The 13,618-nt window shown below is 40.8% G+C and overlaps 1 protein-coding gene across 4 annotated transcripts in view; it reads right to left on the bottom strand.

Moving 5' to 3' along the window:
- LOC122637657 (protein artichoke-like) overlaps positions 1-13,618 on the bottom strand; it is a 47,733-nt gene continuing 34,115 nt past the window's right edge. For 2 of the 4 annotated variants that reach the window (XM_043829940.1, XM_043829943.1), the window contains 4 exons: positions 6,435-6,835; positions 3,183-6,275; positions 2,755-3,095; positions 1-2,265 (listed from right to left, as the gene is read on the bottom strand). In XM_043829940.1, coding sequence (XP_043685875.1) covers positions 1,699-2,265; positions 2,755-3,095; positions 3,183-6,275; positions 6,435-6,765 — 4,332 coding nt within the window. In that variant the 5' untranslated portion in view covers positions 6,766-6,835 and the 3' untranslated portion in view covers positions 1-1,698. Of the gene's footprint in view, positions 2,266-2,754; positions 3,096-3,182; positions 6,276-6,434; positions 6,836-7,359; positions 7,526-13,066; positions 13,566-13,618 lie in introns of those variants that run through there. The other 2 variants (XM_043829941.1, XM_043829944.1) reach the window with 2 other exon arrangements.

Below are 13,618 nucleotides of genomic sequence, written 5' to 3'. Positions count from 1 at the left end.
TTAGAAAAAAAATTGCATTTTTATTACAGTCGCGTACGTATATGATACAACACAGGATGTGACGATGACAGGCTCGAATGTATAGATCCTTTAACGATTTGACCTAGTGACAATGTCGTAAGCCTCGTTGCTTCTTTTTCTTTTTTTTTGTTTACTTTTTACTTCTGTCTTTTTTTTCTCTCCTCGGTAAATGGTACAAAGGAGTCCCTCCCTCCCTCTCTCTCTCTCTCTTTCTCTCTCTCTCTCTCTCCCTCTCTCTCTTTCTCTTTCTTTCTCTCGTTTTGCCAGACTATTCGCCAGCGGTAATAACAAATGTCGTTTGCACGACGTCCCTTCTCTTTTTCCGATCTCTCTTTATAACTTCGGACTTGCGCGCGTGCACACACGCGATAGGGCTACAGAGCGTTTCGCGTTCACTTCAATTTTGTAGCTCCATTTTTCGCGACGATACGCTCAGGCCTTGTCGATGTTACTGGTTTACGAAAAACGAGAACACAACGTTTTTATCTAATGGTATATCGAGCGTTTGTCCTGGCAAAATCGAGATTGTTACCGATAATCGCAATATGTTTCGGAAAAAGAAATGTTCGCATGCTCGAGCCTGTATTTTTGGACGTTTACAGAACTGCTCGGTACTCTTTCTATATATTTTTTTTTTTTATCCACATACGACGAAAGCTTTGAAATTTCGTTTTAAACGATCGACTCACAAACGATTTCAACATGTAATAAAATGATCGTTTGTTTAATGATTTGTTCTATCCATTACATCATCGTACGCGATCGTTCTCCTCTCGAGTCTTTCGAATTGTTATTTACAGTAGATACATCGGTATAATAATATTCTAGAGATCCCTCAATGAAATTCGTAGCTTTTTCTTTTTTTTTTTTTAGAATTCTAACAACATCTTACAGTTCTCAATTTGCTCGACGATATCAAAGAACTTCCAACTAGCATGACGGAGTGGCTCAGAAGAGATTTACACGGAATAGAAGGACTGTAGTAATATCAGTCGAATGCGACTGTAAACGCGGTCTTAAATCTGCGGTTTGTCGAGCCATTAAGAAATTCAATGCGTCCCCATTCCATCCTTCGTTCTTTGCGCGTCCTCCAAATGGAGTCTGGAAATATAATGGCGGTCCTTAGTCGAGAATTACCGACGAATGCGTTCTAATAGAAACGATTAATTCCTTCCTTTTAAATCGGAGCTGCCGTTCTTTGAATTATTATCATTTTCATGGTATATAACTGATACAACTATTACGATATTTGCACTGCTTGGCACGCTTATATCTACGTAAGTCCGATAAGATTAAGACTCGTAGAAAATCACTTATAAAATGTCCGATCGTCCTTCGCACGCTGTTAACGCAGAGTGAAAAAAAAGAATAGTTTCGTTCGATTGTTTACACTCACGCACACATGCCTGAAGGATTTTTCGTTGCGACAAGTCGATTGGTAGGAGAACTTTATCGGTTTCTATCGAACGCTCGTACGTATGTAGCAACATGATCTCAAGTGCATATAATAGGCCCGAGTTTTTTCAAGAGTTCCTGAGCTATCGTATAGTTTTATTAAAGTACTCAAATGATCAGAGATGTACGCGAAACTTCCGCGAGTCGAGAATGTTTCGATCGGTCGATACGATCCTCTCAGACGTTCGAAACTTCCACGAGTCGGGAGTTCCTTCGCTTTTCTCATACGTTCAGCGTAGTGTTGCCGACATTGCTGATGAAACTCGGATGTTGCCCTTCTTGACTGGCCTGCCTGGCTGCATGGCCGGCCTCGCCACTTTGTATGCTGAAGTGCCTGTAAGATATATATTCGGGTGGTATCGGCTGTTGATCTCTTTTCACGGCCTCTCGTTGCTTTTTGACCTTGAGGTAGCCCAAGATCGAAACGAGCAGGAGAAAGACGACGAATCCCATACAGCAGCCTACTATGAGACCGAGTCTTCTCGTGAGAAAACTGCTGACACCACCCATGTCTCCCATCGAAGAACCATCGCTGCTTATCACTGCGTTCGGTGTCTCCAAAGTCTTTACTTCGGTGCAACGGCTCGTAGGTGAATCCGCCATTTGCGTTACTGGCGTTGATTCGATCAGCTCGTCCTTCGAAATATTCAAATGGCTCACGATCATCTCCTCGTTGAGATTCGTCAACCAGTTGCCTAGTCCAAATACGCAGATCAGATAGCGAGTGTTGGACATCAATTTGGAGAGTTTTATTGAACGGGCACTCGGCTCCAGAAATCTTGCGCGGACCTAAAAAGAAAAGAGATCATTTCGATGTCAAAAAAAACGATCGTCGAGAGGTCGCGTAAATTGGGTTCTATTATTTAATCAAAACACAGTGTCGTTATTTTCCATTATCGCCCTTTTCTAAATTTGATCTTTACAATTTATAACGTTTCTATATATGTATACACATACACATGTGCGCGTGTGCACACACAGATAGAGGGTTAATGGAGTAAATGGGACCGGACGTGTGATGTTACCGTGTCGTCGCGAAAATTCTAACGTTTTGTACGGCGATCGCGTCCAACTTTTATTAGTCATCTGCAGAAAGCGGCTGTCTTTCGTGGGTTAAACACGCAGGGAACACTGTTCGGTCGGTGCTTCTTTTTACCGGTGGTAACACCAGTCAGTGTGGACCAAGGTAATATTGCGGTAGAGTAAAACTAGGGAGAAATACAGAAGAGGGAGAGAGAGAGAGAGAGAGAGAAAGGATAAAACGCAAGCTTTTACTACCTCGTCGACGTTGTCCAGAGCATGATAAGCAACCTGGTATCCTCGTAGCCCGGAGTGATTTCTACTCTGCCAGGACACCAACACTGAGAACGGCTGTATATCCTGGATCGCGAGTTTTAGGACCAATGGCGCGGAGCAGAAAGCATGCGGATCGAGGTCGAGGAAAACCAGGCCACGCAATTCTGGCGGTTGTTCGCACTTTAGCAATCCGCTTTCCACGTCGTTCATTCGCATACCACCACCGCCACGATTCCGACTCACGCCACCTCCTACCAGCTTTTGATGGTCCCGTAACCATTCCCAAAGCTCCTGGGATTCGCAGTCGCAGTGTAGAGGATTTTCTGTAGAAATTGCGATTGCCCACGATTAAAGTATCGATTGTACCAAAGGTTAATGAAAAATTCAACGTACGAATTAAACGTATTTACCTTCAGCCCTTAAGCTCCGTATCTGTGTTTCCAGTGGACGAAAGGCGTTTAGTGGTAAATTGGCTAAGGAATTTCTGCTGAGATCCAAGATCCGTAGTTTCTTTAAACGTTTGAACGCGTCCGGCGATATCGAGGATATCCAGTTACCGTAAAGATGTAGTTCCGCGAGATTCTCCAGATGTTGGAACGTGCTCTTTCCTACGTTGCTGATCTGATTGTAGGAGAGGTCGAGTATTTGTAGTGCCTTTAAATCCGGTGGGAAATCTTCGAGATCCTTTAAACGGTTGTGCGTCAGATTGAGTAGTCTCAAATGTTCTAAGCCCTTCAATCTCTCCTGAGGTAGGAGTTCGAGTTCGTTGATACTGAGATCCAAAGTGAGGAGATTTGGTAGACTGCGAAAAGCGCTTGGCGACACTCTAGAGATCATGTTACTGCCCATGAAGAGATGCATCAGAGCGGGAAAGGCCTCGAAATCTTGGCTGGTAACAATGGTAAGATTCGTCCCAGAAATGTGGATCTCTTGAAGGGCCGGGTATCTTGCCTCGGAACTTATTTCGTGTATTCTGACGAGAGGATTGGCAGTGACGTTGAGCCAGGCAAGATTCGGTATATTTTGAGCAGAGAGTGCGACCGCTGGTATCTGTCGAAACTTGTTCGCGGCTAATTCAACTTTACGTAAGAGATTCGATCGAGCGAAGAAGTTAGCCGGAAGGGCGGTCAAATGATTGTGACTAAGATCTACGGATATCAAACGGGACAAGTTTACTGCCGCGAAACCAGAGAGAGTCGTGATGTAATTACTACGTAGATCGAGTTCCCGTAAACTGGTCAATCCGTTTAAACGCGACATGTCCACGTGGTCTATCTCATTGTTTGCAAGCGAGAGAAACTCGATGGTACTGGCGTTTGCGAGAACTTCGTACGGAATCTCTATGAATCTATTTCCGTCTAGTTTGACCTCCTTCAGCGAATCCAATTCAAGGAAGAGGACCGGCGATAAAATTTTAAGGAAATTGTTACTTAGTAACAACTTGGCCAAATTTTTATTTTTCGAAAATAATTCGGCCGGCATTCGATGGATTTGCGCAGAGTCCATGGCAAGATGTTGAAGGGACGGTAAACCGTCCAACGAGTTTCCATTGATTTGACTAAAATTATTGTAGGATATCCTGAGGATTCTCAATCCCGGTATGTCCAGTCTGTCTAGAGCCGTGGCAGTGAGGTGATTATGTTCGAGATTAAGTTCGAAAAGATTATTTAATCCTCTGAAGGCACCGTTCTCGATTAAACTAACCGTACAATTCTTCAGATTCAAAGTTCTAATGGGTAGACCTTCCTGGAATATCTTATCGTGCAATACGTTCAGATTATTGTTAGCAAGATCCAGTATACGCAGTCGTTTTAAAGCTGTCAACGCGTAGGGATCCAATCGTCGAAGGCCGTTGTCCTGCAAATAGAGTTCTTCGAGTTCGTGCAATTCGGAAAAAGTTCTCACGGTGACGTGACTCAATCGATTCATGCTAAGCTCGAGGAATTTTAAAGCTTGCATCGGCTGAAAGGCGGTGTCTTCTATTCGTGAAATCGAGTTGTTTGTGAGATAAAGTCGTTCGACCAAAAGAAGATCTCTGAAGAGTGGAGCCTGGAGGCGCGTCAATCTATTGTGTCCCAACCACATGATTCTGACAGAGGCTTGGCCTCTTAAAGAATCATTATGCAATACACCGAGTCCGTTGTTGTCCAGTTGTATGGATACCAAAGAACTACCGGTATTTCCGTTTTGTCCGATTTCGTTCGACACTTGAAATACGTCTCCCAGGACTGCTAATAAATTTCCTTGGAGATTAACGTGCTGAAGGCTGTGTAAAGATCGTAAAGCACCGGTCTCCATGTCTGTTATCGCGTTATTTTGAAGATGAAGCTCTAGAAGGGACGGTAGAGGAGCAAAGACTCCTCTCTTAACTTCCGTAATTTGATTGTCTTGCAGCCGAAGTTCTCTCAATTGCTTCGCCTTCGCGAACGTTCCTACTTCTAATTCCCGTATGTTGTTACCGTCCAGAGAGAGAGTCGATAGATTCTCGCAATGCTCGAGAAAGTCCCTCGGTACTTTCTCGATGTAATTACCGCTTAGATGAAGTTGGGCCAACTGACCGAGGGTTACCAAGCCTCTAGCGTCGATCCTTCTGATAGCGTTCTGTTGAAGATACACGACCGAGAGACTCGTACTACCGGCGAATGTTTCCGCTGGTATCTCCAATATATTATTTTCCGCTAGAAAGAGTTCTTTTAATTCTGGCAATCTCGAGAATACACCGCGTATATAGTGTATGTGATTATGGCTGAGATCAATGGACCTGAGCTTCTGATTGGCACGAAATGTAGCAACTTCTAAGAATACGATCTTGTTGTGACTAAGATCGATAGATTCGAGATCTATCAAGGATATAAAGGCGTCTTTGTCGACCGACTCAACGGCGTTGTAGTAGAGCGAAAGAGTCCTTAAAGAAGGACAACAACGGAAACAGTTCAGAGGTATGTTCTTGAAATTGTTGCTGCTGAGGTCGAGAAAATTTAATGCGTCAAGTCGCGAGTATCCGTCTTCGGGCAACTGCGCGACCTCGTTCCACGCGAGTTTCAATGATGTTAAGTGTTCCAACCTTCTAAGTGATGTCATAGGAAACATCCTGATCTTATTTTCTGCCATATCAAGATCTTTCAACGTATACTCCAAGCCGGCGAATGCGTACTCAGAGATTTTGACTATTTGATTTCCCTTTAAATTCAGTTTTATCAATGGTAAGTTGTAAAAGCTGAAACTCGGTAGTTCATGAATAAGATTAGCCTCGAGGTCGAGGACTTTCAAGCGTTTCAACGTGGACATTGCTTTCTGAGGTACTCGCGGCAGTCGGCCGGACACGAGAGCCAACGATTCCAAGCTCTTGTCTAATCGTACGAAAGCCTCCTCGCTGATTTCACGAATCGCCGAGTGTGAGATCTGTAAGTGTCTAATTTGCGAGCCCGATGGAAAAGCTTGGGGTCGGAGTTCCTCCACCTTCCGATCCAGCTCGTAGACATTTAACGATTGGACGAACATTCCTAAATCAGAGTAGTCGATGTGATATTAAAAATCATCAATTAAAAGTATTTCGATTAATCTCGACGATCCTCGATCCTTCCAAACCAAAGTTAGAGAGGCAAAAGTTCGACTTAAATTTGACGCTTGAAATAAATAGAAAAGAAAGCAGACTTAGTTACCTTCTGGTCCAGCAGCTTGTATGACACTGGACAAGGCATTCCTAAGGGACTCTTCGGTGGCACCAGCACACTCGAGGAAGAGGCCGTCTTCGAAATTATAACACGGACATCTCGGTATTGTTTCCGGCGGTGGACACCTGGCGCTTCTCGCTTCCTGGGTCGCCATGCAGGCCGCCAGGACCACCGAATAAAGGATTCGGAAACCGTCTCTTCGACGATCACTTCGTTGTTGTTGTTGTTTCTCGGACGATTCTTTGCCGATCGACGTACTCGTTTTAGTCGCTGGCGAATCCCAGCGCTTTCGTTTCGTACGCGGCCTCGTCGTCCACATATTATTATTATCGAGCCGCTTCGGTCCCTTCTCGTTCCGATTCGTTCATTGTTCCTCGATCCGCCCGTCTCTGGAACATACGGTTGAAATATTATAAATTAATAAGCTTTACGAAGAGCAGATAATAAATATACTTAGATTGTTCGCAATTTCGAAACCTTTTCGAATATTGACAATTAATAGAATTATCCGAATGCTCTAACGACCATATTAAACATTGATTGTTTGCGCTGACTGAGATAGACGGATTCAGATGGAAAGTAGTTGGCTAATTAAAATTCTATCGATTGACTTTCTACTATTCTAATGTTCATTGAGTCGGACAGTGACGTTGAATTTAATTTAAGATGAATTTGTCAATTCGACTCGAACGAGCTAATATTGGAAAATATTTCCCTTGGGTTTTTTTTATCTCACGACCAGTCTAGAGATACTATACCGCGATAAAGGTGAAAAGAGAAACATATGGCGAGTAAGTATTTTTTTCTAGCAGTATGTCACGTGCACGGCCATGGAGAGAATAAAAAGTAGCCCGATAGGTGCGTAGTTGCGCTTTAGATTACAAGCGACCGAACGTTTGCGGGGATAACTTACTTTGTTAGGGGTTGCACTTGATACGAGGTAATGGTAGGTCGTGCACCGTCCGTCGCGTAGAAAAATCAATATTCGCGTTACTTCTAGTTCCTCGTCCTCTCGTAATAAATTTCACTTCTTTACGGAAGTTCGTCGACGTCCCACGACTCGTACGGAAACGAAGAATCTTAAAAATAGTACACTGATCCATTTTTTTTCCTTTACCGAAGAAAAGAATTAATTTAAAAGGAGCGCTTAAATGAATACGTCGATCGATCGAACGTAACGGAGAAAGAGAAAGGTTTCAACGGAAAAATTGTATCGATTAGAACGAGCCACACCTTCTTCATAGCTTTAATATTCCCATTGTCGGTCGCTCTTTGTTTGCGTTTGCATGTTGATTCGATAACTGTGTCCGCGTGGGAATTTTCAAATTGGATGAAATATAAAAATATTTCGAATAAGTCAATGTGATATCGATGGAATGCTCCCGAAGCATCTCGACATCATGGACGAACGTGCGATGCGAGAGGATTTCCCAAAGGGCACGCTGTCGAACACACTGCGAGAAAAATAAGTAAAAACGAATGACGAATGGAAAATCATTCGCTTTAGAAATTCAAAAACGATAGAGTGTAGGTGAGTGTGTTGTGTTTTCCGTTCGGCGCGATGTACAAAGTATGATGGCGGAGAATAAAATATCCAACGGAAAAGCTTTATCCGAGTGAACCCGTTTTGAAGATACGAGGAGAAGGAACTTAAAAGCTACGTCACATTTTATGCACAATGGCGAAGGAAGTCGAACGCATCGATGGATACTTGACGGGGTTCCCTTTTATCGAACTGAACCACCGAGGCTCGTAATTTGGCTTTCCTCTCGTAGACTGTAAACGAGATCGATAGATAAAGAAAGGAAATATCCTAGTCTGCGTGTATGTGAGAGCGCTAGAAGGAATTCTTGATAAGAAGGAATCATTGATAAGCAGTAGAATCTTTCAAAGGAAACTTTGCGTTCCAAGTCAAAAGTGAACAATTTCTTTTCTTCTTTCTTTTGGTTTTACTTTAAAACGAGAAACCTTCCTCTTGTAGGGATTATATACCAGAGTATTTTTCGGTTCGTGGCTTATACGAATAGGCATTTTCTCTCGTCATCGTCGTCGTGGTTGTCGGGAAATGGCCACTTATGTTCGTTCTAGATATCGCATGCGTGAGGCGTGCGAGTATTGTACACTTCTCAGTATGAATACCTTGTTACATCGAGGAACGCAATAACGACGATGCGGTTATGGCGATGGAGTCGTGCTTGCAAGCACTGCACACAATGCGTTGGAGCACTTCAAGTTTTCTGAACATCTCATAGGATAACGCCTGGCGAAAGCTGCGATGTGAAATGAGTGTGGAAACTATACGACGTGTATGCGGAAAATTTTCTGTTCGTCAATACGATACATTACGAAGAGACCGAGAGATTTCCTTGCACGAGCGATTTTCCATCTCTGTTGTGGGAGTTAATAGATCTTTTTAATTATTTTTAATTAACATCAGACTCGACAATTACGGAACTTGGTGCAAAGAAGTCTTTCATTTGATATTCTTCTAAAATCTGTGATTACTTAAAGTACATATCTAATATTAAAGAAGTAATATTATTCATTAAACTGGATTCTCAGCAGACGATATCAATGTTTCTCGCTAAACTGTACTCCCAATTCGATAGCCAATTTGGATCGAGTCAATTTAGAGACGAAATGTAGGAGACTCGCGAACGTACGTACGTATGTAGAGACGTATCAATCGCGTCGCTTAAGCGGAATCGACGCGGATCCGTATGGATCGGTCGGATAACCATCGATAGGTATTTCCTGTGCGGCCGAGGACCGGCCTAACTCTCTCCGGCCAGAATGTTCTGCTCCATTACATAGTCGCAACGAAATTGAATTTCCTCGGCGTGGCGTGGCCGATGTCGTGCTTCTCGCGCAACACCGATTGGAGCCTCGAATCAAAACGATCGAAGTTCGTTCGCAAGAAAACGTAGTATTCGCAAGGTAGCTAGGTATGCAAAGAAAGGAAAAATAAAATGAAAAGGGAGAGAAGAAGAAAGGTATCGAGCGTATACTTTCGTAAAAAAAAGCTGCACTTCGTCGATGTAGGAATATAATAGAACGAGTGAAATTAAACGAGAAAGATTTTATATGTTTTCCCCGTGGGTATTCTGGATTCATATGAAAGATAAAAAGAAATATATTTATCCACTTACATTGGATATGCAGAAATTAATTATCAGAGTGCGTGTTAAATAATTAATTCTCTATTGATCTTGTAAAAGGGGGAGGAACTATTTTGAAATAGGATAGAAAGAAAAAGAAATGAAATTCATGTATACATAGATTTGCGCGTTACAGAGATAGAGAGAAAAAAAAAACGAGCACAACAGCTCCGAGTGCCTCGCAGTCGTTCGCTTATTTAAATAAGAACGAGAAGATGGTAATGAGAATGCAAATGGTACGGCGTACGTTCACGCGAGCTTTGTTGCACATGCTACGAAACAATAAAAAGTCACCGTCCGTGAGGACCGCGGTTTAATATCGTGTAAAGTGAAGTTCGAATGATGCTTTTAAAGTGGCACGTGTCGATGAGGAGACGGTAAGAAACAAAGAAAAGCTCCCACTAGGTTTACTTTCGAGGTTTTTATTCTCTTTGAAAATAGTAGGTATATATTTATAGTACTCTTAACGAGTCTATAACAAAGCGATCGGTTATCCGAATGAGAGCTTAAAAAAATTTAAACATTACATTCATGAATATGTACCCACACAACGTCTACCTTTTACAAGAGAGACACGTAACGCCCGTATATCTGTATACATACCTATATCCTCCCACGAATATTTCTAGACGATATCGAAAATCAATATGTCAATTATTTATCGTACGATTCGGTGTCGAATACCAATAGGAAGTGCTATAAATATTGTTTGGACATTTCCCTTACGAATATTGTGCCGGGTTTCTAGGTCGTTTGATATAATTATACTATCTTTCCTTTTTACAAGAATTAATGAATTCTTATAACATCCACAAAGACTACTTCTCGATGAGACATCAGGAGCGGCACCTTATAACTCCGTAATAGCCCTACGGTTATTAAAAAGCGCACTGTTATCAGGTCGCCTACTTAACCTACTTACATAAAATTCATGTTAATTTATTAACATCGTTGTACGCAACATTATGCATACGAACTCGCTCATTGAGATCCATCTTCTTATTTTCTCCAATTTTTTCTTCTCGTTTCCTTTATTATTCTTAACTTGAGAATGGTAAAATACGATGATAATTTTGTTTGAATATGAAGAAATCGATTCTTCGTTTGAAATAAGAGTACGTGCATATATGCACATTCTTTAGAAATTTAAGTGGATCGATCTAAACGGATGTAGATAGAACGATAATATTTTTTCATTGGGTGTTTTATCTAATCAAATTACAGTGGATTAATTCCAACAAGGCATTAATTAAATATTTATCGATTATTTATGTGTAAATTCTTTCTTATCTTTTTCTAGCATTTCTTTGGATTTTTATCAAATTGCGAAGTGTTGATAAATTTTTTAGCGTATCCACTTGATGTATCTGATATCAAGAAAGAAATTCATTATCGCTGAGTATTATTTTTTTAAAGAAAACAATAGTTGTTTGATTTCCATAGGAAAATCGCATTGAAAATTCTAGTATCCGATAAACATGATATCTCTATCGATAATGCGAAATCGTTACTTTTGCTGTTAGTATTTACAAAGATGCTTATCGAGCGGCACTTTTTTAATCCAGTCCAAGGCCGTGGCACACGTTGGATCGATTGTTTCCTAGAGTCATCGCGTTTAACTGCGCCGTTCTGTGAACGTCTCGAATTCTTCTTTGAGCCGTAGTATACTATGGGACATGGAATTTTTATAGCGTATTACATAAAATATAAAAGCGAATCTTTTTTATATCATTGCTATCCAGAAAATGATAAACGAGGTTACAGATCGATTTGTGCGAGATTGACTTGACGGTCGATCTTTTAAGGGGTATCAATTGGATATGTAAGACGCTTCAGAAAACTGATACTCTCATCCTTATTCGAGGATGTGGTTTCTTTCGAGCGTGAAGTTCTTCCAAGAGGATCCAATCTGCTTGTAAAAGCAGAAACGCTCAGTTTGATGCTTGACCGTCTCCTTTTCCCCATTTCCATCTTTTATCTCTGTCTTTTGCTCTTCTTCTCTCATGTAAATCCAAGAAGGTCCCGCAATCTCGCTGGATTACGCACGACCACGAACGATTTTATAGCGCAACACACGAAAAGACGTCTTTCTTGAGTATTCCCGGAAAAACCTTTCAAGTTCAAGTCAAGTCTTAAAACGATCGAGGAAACCTTCTTGCGTTGGTTTTTCTTCTTGGCGATAAATTTTCCTGCATCTTATAGCTTCCCAAGATGGTTCCTGTCCTTCGAGATTCGAAACAGAGCATGTCGATCCTTTTCATCGAATTTTCAAAGTAGCTTCTTGCGTTATATTTTTTTCCCGTTGACGTATGTTTCGGATATATTAACGTTTCTATCGTATGGTGTAAACGCATTTGGTGTATCACACAAGAAATTATTTTAACAGGCAAAATTAATCGAGTTATGAAAGAAAGAGAGAAAGAGAAAGAACTCTATTTCTTGGTGTGAAATAAATGAAGAAAAATCTAATGAAAGAATCTAATAAATAAAGTTTTCAAGAGTAACGAAGGCGTTCGAAAGGCGTTATGAAATGATTACGCTATTGTTTATCAGCCACCTTTGAGTCACGTTGTTCACGGAACTTTCCAATGCAATAAAAAACTTTTCTGATAGCATCTCGTTTCATCGAGGGAGATGGGCTATAGATATTTCACCTTGGAGATTGAAATCGTTTCTTCGTACTCCGTGTATATCAAAATCGAATATCTTTTCTCGATTTGCTTGACACATTCACTTACAGTGTTCCTTATAATGGATTCTTGTTTCAATATTTTTTCTGAAAGATCATGATAAGATTTTTTCATTTCTGTATTCATGGAAGAAAACAACTGTTGTATGTACGTACGAGTACAGCGTATCGTGAACAAACACTTTATTATACTTATGTCATCAAGTCCGATTTCAGAAAATTATATAGATTAGTGATGCTCGTATTTGAAATCGTACAAAATCGAACGAGTGCGATAACGAAAGAAGAAGCTTTTTGTCGCAACCTCGAGCCATGTCAAGTTTTTTTTAAGAATTAAATGTAGGTCAGCGTGTCAGTATATCAATATAATATCTACGTAATGATCGTTCGAATTATTTTCTAATTGTTCTAAATTACAATATATTAATGCGTAATCTAGCTTAATGTACAATGTAATATATATGCAATAATTTATTGTTTCATTAAATTTTGTACAAATAATTAGGATAATGTAATCATTTTACTATTAACATTATTATTTCCAATATTACTATCTTTCCCACTTAATATTTATTAAATAGCTAGTATAATATTCTTTCCTTACAAATCTCTGAAAAAAGAAATTATGTATCATGATGACGTATTGTCGTTAAAATTAATCAAAATATGGAATAACAATACAACTATTGTAATATTAACTCCTTGATTAATCGATTTATATGTTCTAACTAAACGTATTCTCATTTTGTATTCTTTAAAACTCATATACGTACGTTTTTCACGACGAAGTCTCGCATTTTCGCGGAGAATAGCGATTTACGTTTTCGTGAAGACGATGATAAGGATGAGTACAATAGCGATGGAGAATAGCGATGGAGAAGCTAGCAGCGCGACGAAACCCCTCGATGAAGACACGTTATCGCGAAGAAAATCGGACAGTTTCCGCGGATGAGCTTGCAGTTGACGGGCACAAAAGAGACGACCGGGTGTTTCTCCTTCGATGTTTTTGTGAAAAGTCTCGAGGTTAAAAAGATGACGGAGAGTCAAGATATGTGTGTATATATATGTAAGTATGAAAGAGAGAGAGAGAGAGAGAGAGAGAGAGAGAGAGAGAGAGAGAGAGAGAGAGAAAGAGAGAATGGACGAGTTGGGTTAGACGAGCAGAGCATCTAGAAGGGAGCGACGTGGGAACTTTTTTGAAAGAGCTTTCGCGGGGGGTCCTTTGGGGTAGTCGTTTGCTATGAAGATAACCACCACGATGTAACAACCGACGTACATTAGCTCCGAGAGGAAAGAGAGAGAGAGAGAGAGAGAGAGAGAGAGAG

The sequence above is a fragment of the Vespula pensylvanica genome, chromosome 2, assembly GCF_014466175.1.
Source record: "Vespula pensylvanica isolate Volc-1 chromosome 2, ASM1446617v1, whole genome shotgun sequence".
In the NCBI taxonomy this organism is placed as follows: Eukaryota; Metazoa; Arthropoda; class Insecta; order Hymenoptera; family Vespidae; genus Vespula; species Vespula pensylvanica.
This window is presented reverse-complemented; position numbering and strand designations above follow the sequence as displayed.